At 44.3% G+C, this 15,599-nt stretch overlaps 1 protein-coding gene across 1 annotated transcript in view; it reads left to right on the top strand.

Moving 5' to 3' along the window:
- Positions 1-15,599, top strand: part of LOC308143083 (serine/threonine-protein kinase D3-like) — a 68,158-nt gene that overhangs the window by 32,700 nt on the left and 19,859 nt on the right. The window contains exons 6-7 of the mRNA XM_080513764.1: positions 12,421-12,610; positions 14,815-14,892. Of these exons, the coding sequence (XP_080369890.1) occupies positions 12,421-12,610; positions 14,815-14,892 (268 nt within the window). The remainder of the gene's footprint in view (positions 1-12,420; positions 12,611-14,814; positions 14,893-15,599) is intronic.

The raw sequence follows: 15,599 nt of genomic DNA, 5'->3' as shown, positions 1-15,599 counted from the left end.
ATGTTGAATGTGTAAAAGAACAATAATTAAATATGCGTCCCAGTGGTGTGGGCGGGGTTTAACAAGTCCCAGGAATCCTATTGGATGTTCATTGGGACACGTCCCTCCAGTGCATCATGAGCCATCAGATAATGGACACTGTTTTAGGGAATTTGATGAGAAAAAAAACCCGAATATTAATTTTTATAGATGCAAACTGTTAACATATATAACATTAAGGATTTGGATCCCCACCACCTGACCCAGAGTCTTTATCCATACCCTACCTGAACCAGTGTTTTGAGTCTCTCCCCCAATCGGTCTGTCCTTTCCTCTCCTCTATCCTCTCCCCACCCAGAATAGCAGAAACATTTCAGAGTTTGGTTCTGCAAAGGTGTCTTCCCGCTCAAGGGAGTTTTTCCTCAGATCAGTTGTGTTTCTCTCTCTAAAATGACAGTGTTGTATTTGGTGCGATAAAAATAAAGTTCAATTACATTTTATTGAATGTATATTTAATCTCACAGGCTTTTTAAAGTTGGTCAGGTGAACAGTCTGGGATCAGGGGGTTCAGCTGAGATGTGAAATTCACAGATTTGTTCCTTCGCCATGAAAACACAGCACAGATGGAGTCTGTTCACTTAATGAGAACAATAAATGTCCTTGTGCAATGTGCAGCTATGTATGCAGCAGTCTGTAAAGCTGCAGGAAACATGTGACACAATTCAGCTGAATTAGCTCTGAACAGTTTGATAATCCACCTGCATGGGAGGTTTTCAGTCCAAGTATTGATGACTGAAATGCAGACCCGCCTTCTTGTAAGTGATATGTTGTGATAAATCCCTTAAAAGAGATACTTCCCATCCAAAATGTTTGTGAAAAGACTAATATTTACAACCTACGTACTAATTACAGGTAAAAGAGGTTCATTTTACTTCATTACTTCATTTTACTCTCCCTATTGTGGGTGTTCAAATAACTACTTATAAAATCTTCAATTAATTCAAAATGCTGCAGCGAGAGTCCTGACAAGGCCCAGCATGAGAGATCACATCACTCCAATACTAACCTCTCTTCAATGGCTCCCTGGTAAATCTAGAATAGAATTTTAAATCCTTACAACCAGGTGGCATCATATCTTCAAGAACTGTTAGTCATATATCTCCCAAGAACAACACTTGGTTCACAGAGTGCTGCTTACTGGACGTTCCTCGGTTTTCTAAAAGTAGAATGGAGGCGGAGCCTTCAGCTCTCAAGCTCCGTCTTGTGGAACCAGATCCCAGTTTCAGTTAGGGAGGCTGAAGCAGTCTCGACTTTTAAGGCCAGACTCAAAACTTCTATTTACTAAAGCTTACAGTTAGGGCTGTTTCAAAATACCCCCTCCCCCCATCTCTCTCTACCTCTTTTTTTACATCTCTCTCTACCTCTTTCTTTACATCTCTCTCTACCTCTTTCTTTACATCTCTCTCTACCTCTTTTTTTACATCTCTCTCTACCTCTTTCTTTACATCTCTCTCTACCTCTTTCTTTACATCTCTCTCTACCTCTTTCTTTACATCTCCCTCTACCTCTTTCTTTACATCTCTCTCTACCTCTTTCTTTACATCTCTCTCTACCTCTTTCTTTACATCTCTCTCTACCTCTTTCTTTACATCTCCCTCTACCTCTTTCTTTACATCTCCCTCTACCTCTTTCTTTACATCTCTCTCTACCTCTTTCTTTACATCTCTCTCTACCTCTTTCTTTACATCTCTCTCTACCTCTTTCTTTACATCTCCCTCTACCTCTTTCTTTACATCTCCCTCTACCTCTTTCTTTACATCTCTCTCTACCTCTTTCTTTACATCTCCCTCTACCTCTTTCTTTACATCTCTCTCTACCTCTTTTTTACATCTCTCTCTACCTCTTTCTTTACATCTCCCTCTACCTCTTTCTTTACATCTCCCTCTACCTCTTTCTTTACATCTCTCTCTACCTCTTTCTTTACATCTCCCTCTACCTCTTTCTTTACATCTCCCTCTACCTCTTTCTTTACATCTCTCTCTACCTCTTTCTTTACATCTCTCTCTACCTCTTTCTTTACATCTCTCTCTACCTCTTTTTTTACATCTCTCTCTACCTCTTTTTTACATCTCCCTCTACCTCTTTTTTTACATCTCTCTCTACCTCTTTTTTTACATCTCTCTCTACCTCTTTCTTTACATCTCTCTCTACCTCTTTTTTTACATCTCTCTCTACCTCTTTTTTACATCTCCCTCTACCTCTTTTTTACATCTCCCTCTACCTCTTTTTTTACATCTCTCTCTACCTCTTTTTTTACATCTCTCTCTACCTCTTTTTTTACATCTCCCTCTACCTCTTTTTTACATCTCTCTCTACCTCTTTTTTTACATCTCCCTCTACCTCTTTTTTTACATCTCTCTCTACCTCTTTTTTTACATCTCTCTCTACCTCTTTTTTTACATCTCTCTCTACCTCTTTCTTTACATCTCCCTCTACCTCTTTCTTTACATCTCTCTCTACCTCTTTCTTTACATCTCCCTCTACCTCTTTCTTTACATCTCCCTCTACCTCTTTCTTTACATCTCCCTCTACCTCTTTTTTTACATCTCTCTCTACCTCTTTCTTTACATCTCTCTCTACCTCTTTCTTTACATCTCTCTCTACCTCTTTCTTTACATCTCTCTCTACCTCTTTCTTTACATCTCCCTCTACCTCTTTCTTTACATCTCCCTCTACCTCTTTCTTTACATCTCTCTCTACCTCTTTTTTTACATCTCTCTCTACCTCTTTCTTTACATCTCCCTCTACCTCTTTCTTTACATCTCTCTCTACCTCTTTCTTTACATCTCTCTCTACCTCTTTCTTTACATCTCTCTCTACCTCTTTCTTTACATCTCTCTCTACCTCTTTCTTTACATCTCTCTCTACCTCTTTCTTTACATCTCTCTCTACCTCTTTCTTTACATCTCCCTCTACCTCTTTCTTTACATCTCTCTCTACCTCTTTCTTTACATCTCTCTCTACCTCTTTCTTTACATCTCTCTCTACCTCTTTCTTTACATCTCCCTCTACCTCTTTCTTTACATCTCTCTCTACCTCTTTCTTTACATCTCTCTCTACCTCTTTCTTTACATCTCTCTCTACCTCTTTCTTTACATCTCTCTCTACCTCTTTTTTTACATCTCTCTCTACCTCTTTCTTTACATCTCCCTCTACCTCTTTCTTTACATCTCTCTCTACCTCTTTCTTTACATCTCTCTCTACCTCTTTCTTTACATCTCTCTCTACCTCTTTCTTTACATCTCTCTCTACCTCTTTCTTTACATCTCTCTCTACCTCTTTCTTTACATCTCCCTCTACCTCTTTCTTTACATCTCCCTCTACCTCTTTCTTTACATCTCTCTCTACCTCTTTTTTTACATCTCTCTACCTCTTTCTTTACATCTCCCTCTACCTCTTTCTTTACATCTCTCTCTACCTCTTTTTTTACATCTCTCTCTACCTCTTTCTTTACATCTCTCTCTACCTCTTTCTTTACATCTCTCTCTACCTCTTTCTTTACATCTCCCTCTACCTCTTTCTTTACATCTCCCTCTACCTCTTTCTTTACATCTCTCTCTACCTCTTTCTTTACATCTCTCTCTACCTCTTTCTTTACATCTCCCTCTACCTCTTTCTTTACATCTCTCTCTACCTCTTTTTTTACATCTCTCTCTACCTCTTTCTTTACATCTCTCTCTACCTCTTTCTTTACATCTCTCTCTACCTCTTTCTTTACATCTCCCTCTACCTCTTTCTTTACATCTCTCTCTACCTCTTTCTTTACATCTCCCTCTACCTCTTTCTTTACATCTCCCTCTACCTCTTTCTTTACATCTCCCTCTACCTCTTTCTTTACATCTCCCTCTACCTCTTTCTTTACATCTCCCTCTACCTCTTTCTTTACATCTCCCTCTACCTCTTTCTTTACATCTCTCTCTACCTCTTTCTTTACATCTCTCTCTACCTCTTTCTTTACATCTCCCTCTACCTCTTTCTTTACATCTCTCTCTACCTCTTTTTTTACATCTCTCTCTACCTCTTTCTTTACATCTCTCTCTACCTCTTTCTTTACATCTCTCTCTACCTCTTTCTTTACATCTCCCTCTACCTCTTTCTTTACATCTCCCTCTACCTCTTTCTTTACATCTCCCTCTACCTCTTTCTTTACATCTCTCTCTACCTCTTTTTTTACATCTCTCTCTACCTCTTTCTTTACATCTCCCTCTACCTCTTTCTTTACATCTCCCTCTACCTCTTTCTTTACATCTCTCTCTACCTCTTTTTTTACATCTCTCTCTACCTCTTTCTTTACATCTCCCTCTACCTCTTTCTTTACATCTTCCCTCTACCTCTTTCTTTACATCTCCCTCTACCTCTTTCTTTACATCTCCCTCTACCTCTTTCTTTACATCTCTCTCTACCTCTTTCTTTACATCTCTCTCTACCTCTTTCTTTACATCTCCCTCTTACCTCTTTCTTTACATCTCCTCTCTACCTCTTTCTTTACATCTCTCTCTACCTCTTTCTTTACATCTCCCTCTACCTCTTTCTTTACATCTCTCTCTACCTCTTTCTTTACATCTCTCTCTCTACCTCTTTCTTTACATCTCCCTCTACCTCTTTCTTTACATCTCCCTCTACCTCTTTCTTTACATCTCTCTCTACCTCTTTTTTTACATCTCTCTCTACTCTTTCTTACATCTCCCTCTACCTCTTTCTTTACATCTCCCTCTACCTCTTTCTTTACATCTCTCTCTACCTCTTTTTTTACATCTCTCTCTACCTCTTTCTTTACATCTCCCTCTACCTCTTCTTTACATCTCCCTCTACCTCTTTCTTTACATCTCTCTCTACCTCTTTCTTTACATCTCTCTCTACCTCTTTCTTTACATCTCTCTCTACCTCTTTCTTTACATCTCTCTCTACCTCTTTCTTTACATCTCCCTCTACCTCTTTCTTTACATCTTCTCCTCTACCTCTTTCTTTACATCTCTCTCTACCTCTTTCTTTACATCTCTCTCTACCTCTTTCTTTACATCTCCCTCTACCTCTTTCTTTACATCTCTCTCTACCTCTTTCTTTACATCTCCCTCTAACCTCTTTCTTTACATCTCCCTCTACCTCTTTCTTTACATCTCCCTCTACCTCTTTCTTTACATCTCCCTCTACCTCTTTCTTTACATCTCCCTCTACCTCTTTCTTTACATCTCTCTCTACCTCTTTCTTTACATCTCTCTCTACCTCTTTCTTTACATCTCCCTCTACCTCTTTCTTTACATCTCCCTCTACCTCTTTCTTTACATCTCTCTCTACCTCTTTTTTTACATCTCTCTCTACCTCTTTCTTTACATCTCTCTCTACCTCTTTCTTTACATCTCTCTCTACCTCTTTCTTTACATCTCCCTCTACCTCTTTCTTTACATCTCCCTCTACTCTTTCTTTACATCTCCCTCTACCTCTTTCTTTACATCTCTCTCTACCTCTTTTTTTACATCTCTCTCTACCTCTTTCTTTACATCTCCCTCTACCTCTTTCTTTACATCTCCCTCTACCTCTTTCTTTACATCTCTCTCTACTCTTTTTTTACATCTCTCTACCCTCTTTTCTTTACATCTCCCTCTACCTCTTTCTTTACATCTCCCTCTACCTCTTTCTTTACATCTCCCTCTACCTCTTTCTTTACATCTCCCTCTACCTCTTTCTTTACATCTCTCTCTACCTCTTTCTTTACATCTCTCTCTACCTCTTTCTTTACATCTCCCTCTACCTCTTTCTTTACATCTCCCTCTACCTCTTTCTTTACATCTCTCTCTACCTCTTTTTTTACATCTCTCTCTACCTCTTTCTTTACATCTCTCTCTACCTCTTTCTTTACATCTCCCTCTACCTCTTTTCTTTACATCTCCCTCTAACCTCTTTCTTTACATCTCCCTCTACCTCTTTCTTTACATCTCTCTCTACCTCTTTTTTACATCTCTCTCTACCTCTTTCTTTAACATCTCCCTCTACCTCTTTCTTTACATCTCCCTCTACCTCTTTCTTTACATCTCTCTCTACCTCTTTTTTTACATCTCTCTCTACCTCTTTCTTTACATCTCCCTCTACCTCTTTCTTTACATCTCCCTCTACCTCTTTCTTTACATCTCTCTCTACCTCTTTCTTTACATCTCTCTCTACCTCTTTCTTTACATCTCTCTCTACCTCTTTCTTTACATCTCTCTCTACCTCTTTCTTTACATCTCCCTCTACCTCTTTCTTTACATCTCTCTCTACCTCTTTCTTTACATCTCTCTCTACCTCTTTCTTTACATCTCTCTCTACCTCTTTCTTTACATCTCCCTCTACCTCTTTCTTTACATCTCCCTCTACCTCTTTCTACCCGGACCATGGTCTGTTTCCTGCAGATTACCCGAATCAAGGTTTGTATCTCCCCACCCAATCTGTCTTCCCTATCCTATCCTCTCCTCTCCTCTCCTCTCCTCTCTATCCTCTCCTCTATCCTCTCTATCCTCTCCTCTCCTCTCCTCTCCTCTCCTCTCCTCTCCTCTCCTCTCCTCTCCTCTCCTCTCCTCTCTCTATCCTCTCCTCTCCTCTATCCTCTCACCCCAACTGGTCAGCAGAATGCCGCCACCTCTGAGTCTGGTTTCTGCAAAGGTTTTTTCCTTTCCACAGTCGCAAATAAACCTGCTTGCTCATGTGGAGCCGTTGGGTTTTTCTCTTTTCTCTGTTAAAAGCTCCTTGGAATGACTGTGTTGTATTTGGTGCTATATAAATAAAGTTGAATTGAATTGAATTGAATTGAATTGAATTTTGCTTCTTAAGCTTCTATTTCTCTAACCTCATGTTCACTGGAGGAGGAGCAAGTGCCATGAGCCTTAGCCTGTGTCAGTTGTGCTTCGCATTAGCAGCCTCAATAAAAGATTAGCTCACATTTATTTTCAGCTACTTTGTTGCTGCTTCTTTTTATTTATTTATGAGCTTTTCATCAAAAGCTCATAAATCAACTTTTTGTTTGAAGAAGACAGTGACAGGTCATTTTAGTGTTACTTGTTGCTTTAACGCTGCTCCAGCCCATAAATCAACATCATTATTAAAGTCATTAATGTAATAGTATTTATCATGGTGTGAATAATATCTGCTTCATACAAATTAGGCTGAATGAAAGAAAAAAACCTGTGTTGTGACATTGGGTTAAGTCTTTACTCTCAGGCCCTGTTTACATGACAATGGTGCCTCTGAAATCACAACTTTTTCAAAAAGGTCCCAAGATGGAGCTTTTGGAAGATGCTTTAACTCCGTCTCGTGGAAACAAAGGAAAACAAAACTAAGAGCTTCATCTTCAAATAGACAGCAGAAACGGTGTTCACACTACATGCAGCCGTACCATGACCATAGTGAACAACTCCTCTCCTCCATGGAAGTCGCTGGACAGTCAGAACAATGTTTCCTCCAGAGGAATGACTCCGGTCCAAACTCTCTTGGCACTTGGTAGTTTTATACTTGACAGTATTGACGCAGGGTTTACATGTAGGGACGGTGTGTTCCTTTTCGATATATCATTTCATGAAAAGAATTTTCTCATCATGTGTAGCACATTCCTAGCAGTCTTTATGTGATCATGTCATGCATCTGAATAGTGTTCTTAATGGGACGTCTTAACAAGAAGTGTTCTTAGCAGGACGTGTTCTTAACACAATGTGTTCTTAAGATGACGTGTTTTTAACACAACGTGTTCTTTACAAGATGTGTTCTTAAGAGGACATGTTCTTAACACGACGTGTTGTTAACGGGACGTGTTCTTAATGGGATGTCTCAGTGTGACATTCTTGATATCTGCAGATGTTTTTGGCAGCAAAGAATCAGAATCACTTGATTCTTAATCGATTCTTGAAGTTTGCAATTGAAGATGTCGATAGTTGTGATGTGTGGTGAAGAGCTAACGATGTGGAGGGACGTGGAGGGACGTGGAGTGATGTAGAGGGAGGTGGAGTGATGTGGAGGGACGTGGAGGGACGTGGAGGGACGTGGAGGGATGTGGAGGGACGTGGAGGGACGTGGAGTGATGTGGAGGGACGTGGAGGGACGTGGAGGGACGTGGAGGGACGTGGAGGGACGTGGAGTGATGTGGAGTGATGTGGAGGGACGTGGAGGGACGTGGAGGGACGTGGAGTGATGTGGAGGGACGTGGAGGGACGTGGAGGGACGTGGAGTGATGTGGAGGGACGTGGAGGGACGTGGAGGGACGTGGAGGGACGTGGAGTGATGTGGAGGGACGTGGAGGGACGTGGAGTGATGTGGAGGGCCTTTGAGGGACGTGGAGGGACGTGGAGGGACGTGGAGTGATGTGGAGGGACGTGGAGGGACGTGGAGGGACGTGGAGTGATGTGGAGGGACGTGGAGGGACGTGGAGGGACATGGAGGGACGTGGAGTGACGTGGAGGGACGTGGAGGGACGTGGAGGGACGTGGAGGGACGTGGAGGGATGTGGAGTGATGTGGAGGGACGTGGAGGGACGTGGAGGGACGTGGAGGGACGTGGAGGGACGTGGAGGGACGTGGAGTGATGTGGAGGGACGTGGAGGGACGTGGAGGGACGTGGAGTGATGTGGAGGGACGTGGAGGGACGTGGAGGGACGTGGAGGGACGTGGAGTGATGTGGAGTGATGTGGAGGGACGTGGAGGGACGTGGAGGGACGTGGAGTGACGTGGAGGGACGTGGAGGGACGTGGAGGGACGTGGAGTGATGTGGAGGGACGTGGAGGGACGTGGAGGGACGTGGAGTGATGTGGAGGGACGTGGCGTGATGTGGAGGGACGTGGAGGGACGTGGAGGGACGTGGAGGGACGTGGAGGGACGTGGAGTGATGTGGAGGGACGTGGAGGGACGTGGAGGGACGTGGAGTGAAGTGGAGGGACGTGGAGGGACGTGGAGTGATGTGGAGGGACGTGGAGGGACGTGGAGTGACGTGGAGGGACGTGGAGGGACGTGGAGTGATGTGGAGGGACGTGGAGGGACGTGGAGGGACGTGGAGGGACGTGGAGGGACGTGGAGGGACGTGGAGGGACGTGGAGTGACGTGGAGGGACGTGGAGGGACGTGGAGTGACGTGGAGGGACGTGGAGGGACGTGGAGGGATGTGGAGGGATGTAGAGGAAGGTAGAGGGACGTGGAGTGATGTGGAGGGATGTAGAGGGACGTGGAGGAAGGTGGAGGGACGTGGAGTGATGTGGAGGGATGTAGAGGGACGTGGAGGAAGGTGGAGGGATGTGGAGGGACGTGGAGTGATGTGGAGGGATGTAGAGGGACGTGGAGGAAGGTGGAGGGACGTGGAGTGATGTGGAGGGATGTAGAGGGACATGGAGGAAGGTGGAGGGACGTGGAGTGATGTGGAGGGATGTAGAGGGACGTGGAGGAAGGTGGAGGGACGTGGAGGGACGTGGAGTGATGTGGAGGGACGTGGAGGGACGTGGAGGGACGTGGAGGGACGTGGAGTGATGTGGAGGGACGTGGAGGAACGTGGAGGGACGTGGAGTGACGTGGAGGGACGTGGAGGGACGTGGAGGGACGTGGAGTGATGTGGAGGGACGTGGAGGGACGTGGAGGGACGTGGAGTGACGTGGAGGGACGTGGAGGGACGTGGAGGGACGTGGAGGGACGTGGAGTGACGTGGAGGGACGTGGAGGGACGTGGAGTGACGTGGAGGGACGTGGAGGGACGTGGAGGGACGTGGAGTGATGTGGAGGGACGTGGAGGGACGTGGAGGGACGTGGAGGGATGTGGAGGGACGTGGATGGACGTGGAGGGACGTGGAGTGACGTGGAGGGACGTGGAGGGACGTGGAGGGACGTGGAGTGACGTGGAGGGACGTGGAGGGACGTGGAGGGATGTGGAGGGATGTAGAGGAAGGTGGAGGGACGTGGAGTGATGTGGAGGGATGTAGAGGGACGTGGAGGAAGGTGGAGGGACGTGGAGTGATGTGGAGGGATGTAGAGGGACGTGGAGGAAGGTGGAGGGATGTGGAGGGACGTGGAGTGATGTGGAGGGATGTAGAGGGACGTGGAGGAAGGTGGAGGGACGTGGAGTGATGTGGAGGGATGTAGAGGGACATGGAGGAAGGTGGAGGGACGTGGAGTGATGTGGAGGGATGTAGAGGGACGTGGAGGAAGGTGGAGGGACGTGGAGGGACGTGGAGTGATGTGGAGGGACGTGGAGGGACGTGGAGGGACGTGGAGGGACGTGGAGTGATGTGGAGGGACGTGGAGGAACGTGGAGGGACGTGGAGTGACGTGGAGGGACGTGGAGGGACGTGGAGGGACGTGGAGTGATGTGGAGGGACGTGGAGGGACGTGGAGTGACGTGGAGGGACGTGGAGGGACGTGGAGGGACGTGGAGGGACGTGGAGTGACGTGGAGGGACGTGGAGGGACGTGGAGTGACGTGGAGGGACGTGGAGGGACGTGGAGGGATGTGGAGGGATGTAGAGGAAGGTGGAGGGACGTGGAGTGATGTGGAGGGATGTAGAGGGACATGGAGGAAGGTGGAGGGACGTGGAGTGATGTGGAGGGATGTAGAGGGACGTGGAGGAAGGTGGAGGGATGTGGAGGGACGTGGAGTGATGTGGAGGGATGTAGAGGGACGTGGAGGAAGGTGGAGGGACGTGGAGTGATGTGGAGGGATGTAGAGGGACGTGGAGGGACGTGGAGTGATGTGGAGGGACGTGGAGGGACGTGGAGGGACGTGGAGTGATGTAGAGGAAGGTGGAGGGATGTGGAGGGATGTGGAGGGATGTGGAGCGATATGTTTAGTCACATGTTTTTCAGCCATGTGACTAAAGTGACATCATGAATTGTAGAGTTCCACTCTGTGGTAAAGATAAACACAGTTTATCACAAGTAAACAGGGAGCAGGAGTTAGTAGTAAACAGTTAGTAGTTAGTAGTAAACAGAGATATGTGGATAAACTGCCACCTTGAGAGGGAGATGAGCCACATCTCTTCCTCCTGGGAGGTTTATCTGGCTGCTGCCCTCTAGTTGGAGGGTCACCATCTCTGCAGCTATGTGCCGTATGAGTGTGTGTGTGTGTGTGTGTGTGTGTGTGTGTGTGTGTGTGTGTGTGTGTGTGTGTGTGTGTGTGTGTGTGTGTGTGTGTGTGTGTGTGTGTGTGTGTGTGTGTGTGTGTGTGTGTGTGTCAGAGGAATGGTGAGAGAATCTGGAGATCAGAGCAGGTCTAGCTTTGGTGCAACGAGCATTACATGTACAGGGTTGATGGCTAATGAAAGCTGCAGGTGTGAGCATAATGGAGTCGCGCATCCTGCTTCTTGACTGCTGTGAAGTTCAGGACTTGACCCCGACGCTGAGGACAGCAGGAGAGGACAGGAGAGACTATCTCCTGTAATTGAACCATAGAAAGAGTCCACACAGCAAGAACCTAGCAACCTGGTATGAAACGGGCCCTCCAGTCTCTGAAGGACTCCGTTGTGTCGCAGCTTCCCTCCTGCAGTACACCCCTCCCTTCTCTCCAGCTCAGCAGGGAAACAATCAAATGAACAGACCAGGTTTTCCTGCCTGTCAGTGCATATGCTCTGATATCTGATCAAATCATGCGTACAGTGTGAGTGTTTAGCATGTTGTTTACAGTCCAGAATGTCAGGCCCAGTAGGACCACTGGACCTCTGATAACCTGAAAAACCTAAATAAATCCAGTGGCAGGCCTGCCTTGTTTTACGCCCTGGGCGAACACGGCATAGGTCCCACCTTCTCCAGACCTCAGCTGAGGTGGGGGGATTGTCTTTTCCTCTTGTGCACAATGGTGCACTGGAGCACAGAATAGTATTGGCGATCTGATGACTGATGATCTGCCCCCATTTCTTACTATTGGTTGTTGCGCATGACAGCAGGTTGCGACTGTCCATGACGACACGTGACGCTTCTGCCTGGAATCCTATGATTGGGTTCAAAATGCTGATCCGTGATCAGGAATTGAGATTCGTGCATTTCGTGACTTGTCGTGTGTAAATGTAGTATAACTGAAACTTCAAGTTACCAATGTGCATTTACTCCAATTGCTAGTGTTTATTGTTCTCTGCTGCATGTGTGTCTGGTTTCATTACAACAACCAACAGCGCCAACGAGTGGCCCAACATGCAAGCCACATCGTTTTCAACATTTCTGCCATTTCTGTGGAAACACAAACATTTTCTAAAACTAAAAGACAAAAAACAAATGGTTTTCACTTGAAACGTTGTGTAAACGAGCCCTCACTGTGAGGTTTAAATCCTTATTGCTGCAACAAGGGCCATCATTGTTAAAAGAGAAAAGTGTGAAACAATAATTGAAATCTCTCTGTCTCTGTCTCTGTCTCTGTCTCTGTCTCTGTCTCTGTCTCTGTCTCTGTCTCTTGTAGCGCCCCCTCCTGAGTGCCGGTAAGCGTAACTCCCTGCTGAGCGGCCGTCCCATCTGGATGGAGAAGATGGTCCTGGGCCGGGTCAAGGTGCCACACACCTTCTCCGTGCACACATACACCCGACCCACCATCTGCCAGCACTGCAAGCGTCTGCTGAAGGGCCTCTTCCGCCAGGGGCTGCAGTGCAAAGGTGAAGCGTCAGATGGGGAAACGTTTGGCTTTCTTGTTTTCTTTTCTTTTTTAAACATTTTTAAACACAGTACAGTCGTTCCAATGTGCTTTTATAGAGAAAATAGAAAAGCCCAACATATCCACATGAGCAAGCAGGTGTGTTTGCGACTGTGGAAAGGAAAAACTCCCCCAACAAGGAGAAACCTTTGTAGAAACCAGAGTCAGAGGTGACGGCATTCTGCAGACCGGTTGGGGTGAGAGGATAGAGGAGAGGAGAGGAGAGGAGAGGAGAGGAGAGGAGAGGAGAGGAAAGACAGAGACTTGGTGGGGAGATACAGACAATACCCTTGTTAGTGCTACATATATATATATTTATTTCTTTTTTTTTAATACAGTAATCACAGTGATCCAAATATTTTCCAACTATTTTCCAACTGTCATGAGATTAAACCAGCCTGAGCAACAACAAAACTAAAAGCAAAACAACAACAATGATAACAAAAGCAAAAACAAAGCGACACAAAACAAAGAACAATTCACATGATTTTGATCATTGAAAGAACAAAAACAGAAAATAAGAAAAATCAGCGGCAAATCTCATCAGTGAGGAGTGGAAGTGTGTGTGTGTGTGTGTGTGTGTGTGTGTGTGTGTGTGTGTGTGTGTGTGTGTGTGTGTGTGTGTGTGGTTTGTCTAGTGCAGTGTTTTTCAACCTTTTTTGAGCCAAGGCACACTTTTTTGTTTGGACAAATGGAGGCACACCACCACCCGAAAATGTAAAAATGTGAAACTCTGTAGCCTCTATTAACAATATACAGTCATTCTCTGTCATTTGACTCCCTCAGTGTGAAACCTGGACCTGATGGATGAAGAGCTGAGATCCTGGTTCACATTCTTCCTTTTCAAAAACTCACAGCTGACAGCGCCTGTGAGAGTAAATGTTTTTTTAGAAAAAATGTGAAATCACTTCCCACGGCACACCTGACTACATCTCTGCACAGTGGTTGAAAAACACTGCTTTAATGTATTTCATTCACTGTGATTGGTGTCACCAAATGTCACGTGTTGAACGGAGGTTGCTGGATTTTTTTTAATATGAATTTGACAGGGGAGAAAAATATATTCTGTAAATGCAGGAACGATGGTTAATAGAAATGTCTGAGATGTGGAATGAGATCTCCTGTGTTGGGACATATAATTGTTTGGTGTCACCAATATGAACAATTCATTTACAGAAGGTTGCGTTGTGTCGTGGTAACCTTTATCTAGTTTTGGTTAAGTTTAAAGAAGGCAGTGCTTTTTAGCTGCATGTATCGCTTAACTCATGTTTATTGAAGCCGCGTTGACTCAGTTTAACTACAGAGCTTGGAAACATTCAGATCCACGTGCGAGAATGGAACAGATGTGCTATGTTGCGCTAGCAATGGAAGGTTTCATCAAAAACCTGACTTATTCTGGACTCGTTTGAGTAAAAATTGGGTTTTACACCTTCGTCATTACGCAAGAACGTGGTACGAAAGCACGTTAAAGCGTTAAAAAAAGAAATGAATTTCTCTATTGGGGGCAAAAAACTGTGTGGCCCATATAGGGATTGAACCCACAACCTTCAGCTTATTAGCACCTCACTCTCACCTACTGAGCTAAACATTAGGTTAGGTGTGGAATAAAAGAGTTTTTGTTTTCTCTTGTCTGTTGTATTGATGTTGCACACCGTTCTCCCAGCTGACAGCGGCTGTGAGAGTAAATGTTTTTTTAGAAAAAATGTGAAATTGGATAATTTCCGACGGCACACCTGACTAGATCTCGCAGAACACCAGTGTGCCGCGGCGCAGTGGTTGAAAAACACTGGCCTGGTGGATGTGAATGGAACTGTTGTGGGGGGGCCCTCAGAACCACCCCGGGGCCCGAGGCCACCAGGGCCGGACGCTGCCAACGTTTGTCTTTCTTGTTTTACGTCAACCTACGAGTTCATTTTCCCAGAATTAGAGTCTGTTTACACAACGTTGCAAAACAAAAAATGTTAATGTTTTCGTTTCAGAAAAGTTTCTCATTTACACAGCAATGTCATCAAAACAGTGTTTGGTGAAATGGAAATGACAGAAACATTTCTTTGCGTGCTGGGCCACGAGTCGGTGCTTTTGATTGCTTTTTTTTGTTTTGAAACCAAAGACACACACACAGTTATAAATCACACATCAAACTTTCTGAATTGTCTTTGTCTTCAGATTGTAAATTTAACTGCCATAAGCGATGCGCGGCCAAAGTACCTCGAGACTGCCTCGGAGAGGTCGACTTTAATGGAGGTGAGTACGTCACAATGGGAATATCATTTATTTAACACATTTAAAAAAGAAGAATTTAAGCACAATCATTTGAGAATATCCATCAGAAAACCAAACAAGATAACGAACAGTACATTTTAATTAAATAAAATACAATGAGACCACAAATACACTGCAAAAAGCCCACAGTTGAATTAACTCCCACAGTGTTTATTTGAGTCCAACTGTGTAATCCCAATGAAATCACTTTAATTGATAATGATTTAAAAATGAAAGCAAGAACATCAAAAACTGATTTTTACTTGATGTAATATAATTTATTTTTCTTAAAAATAATATTTTTTTAATTTAAACTTGTAATAATTTAAAATTATTTTTTAATTATTTTTCATTCAATTATATCTAACTGTGTTTTTGTACTCAATTTATTTAAAATCTTTACAACGCAACTAAAAAAGATTAATTAAAGAATATAAACAAAGAAAGGTCAGTTGCTTTGTAAAGTTTCACAAACGTCAAATAATATTGCTTAACAAAACAGTAAAATTATTGATTTTATTTAATTTTGTAGTTTTATCTATGTATTTATTTTTAATTTGTATTGTATTTTTTTATGTTGGGAAACACCAATGGTCCACCATGAAAAAAACCATAGTCAAATGTCTTAATTTTTCTACAAAATTTGAAAAACTTTTCCAAGGATTTTTCTTGATATTTTAACTGTGTAT

This window comes from Blennius ocellaris, assembly GCF_963422515.1.
Source record: "Blennius ocellaris genome assembly, chromosome: 18".
Taxonomy (NCBI): domain Eukaryota; kingdom Metazoa; phylum Chordata; class Actinopteri; order Blenniiformes; family Blenniidae; genus Blennius; species Blennius ocellaris.
Note: the sequence above shows the minus strand (reverse complement) of the source record. Positions and strands in the feature narration are given on the sequence as shown.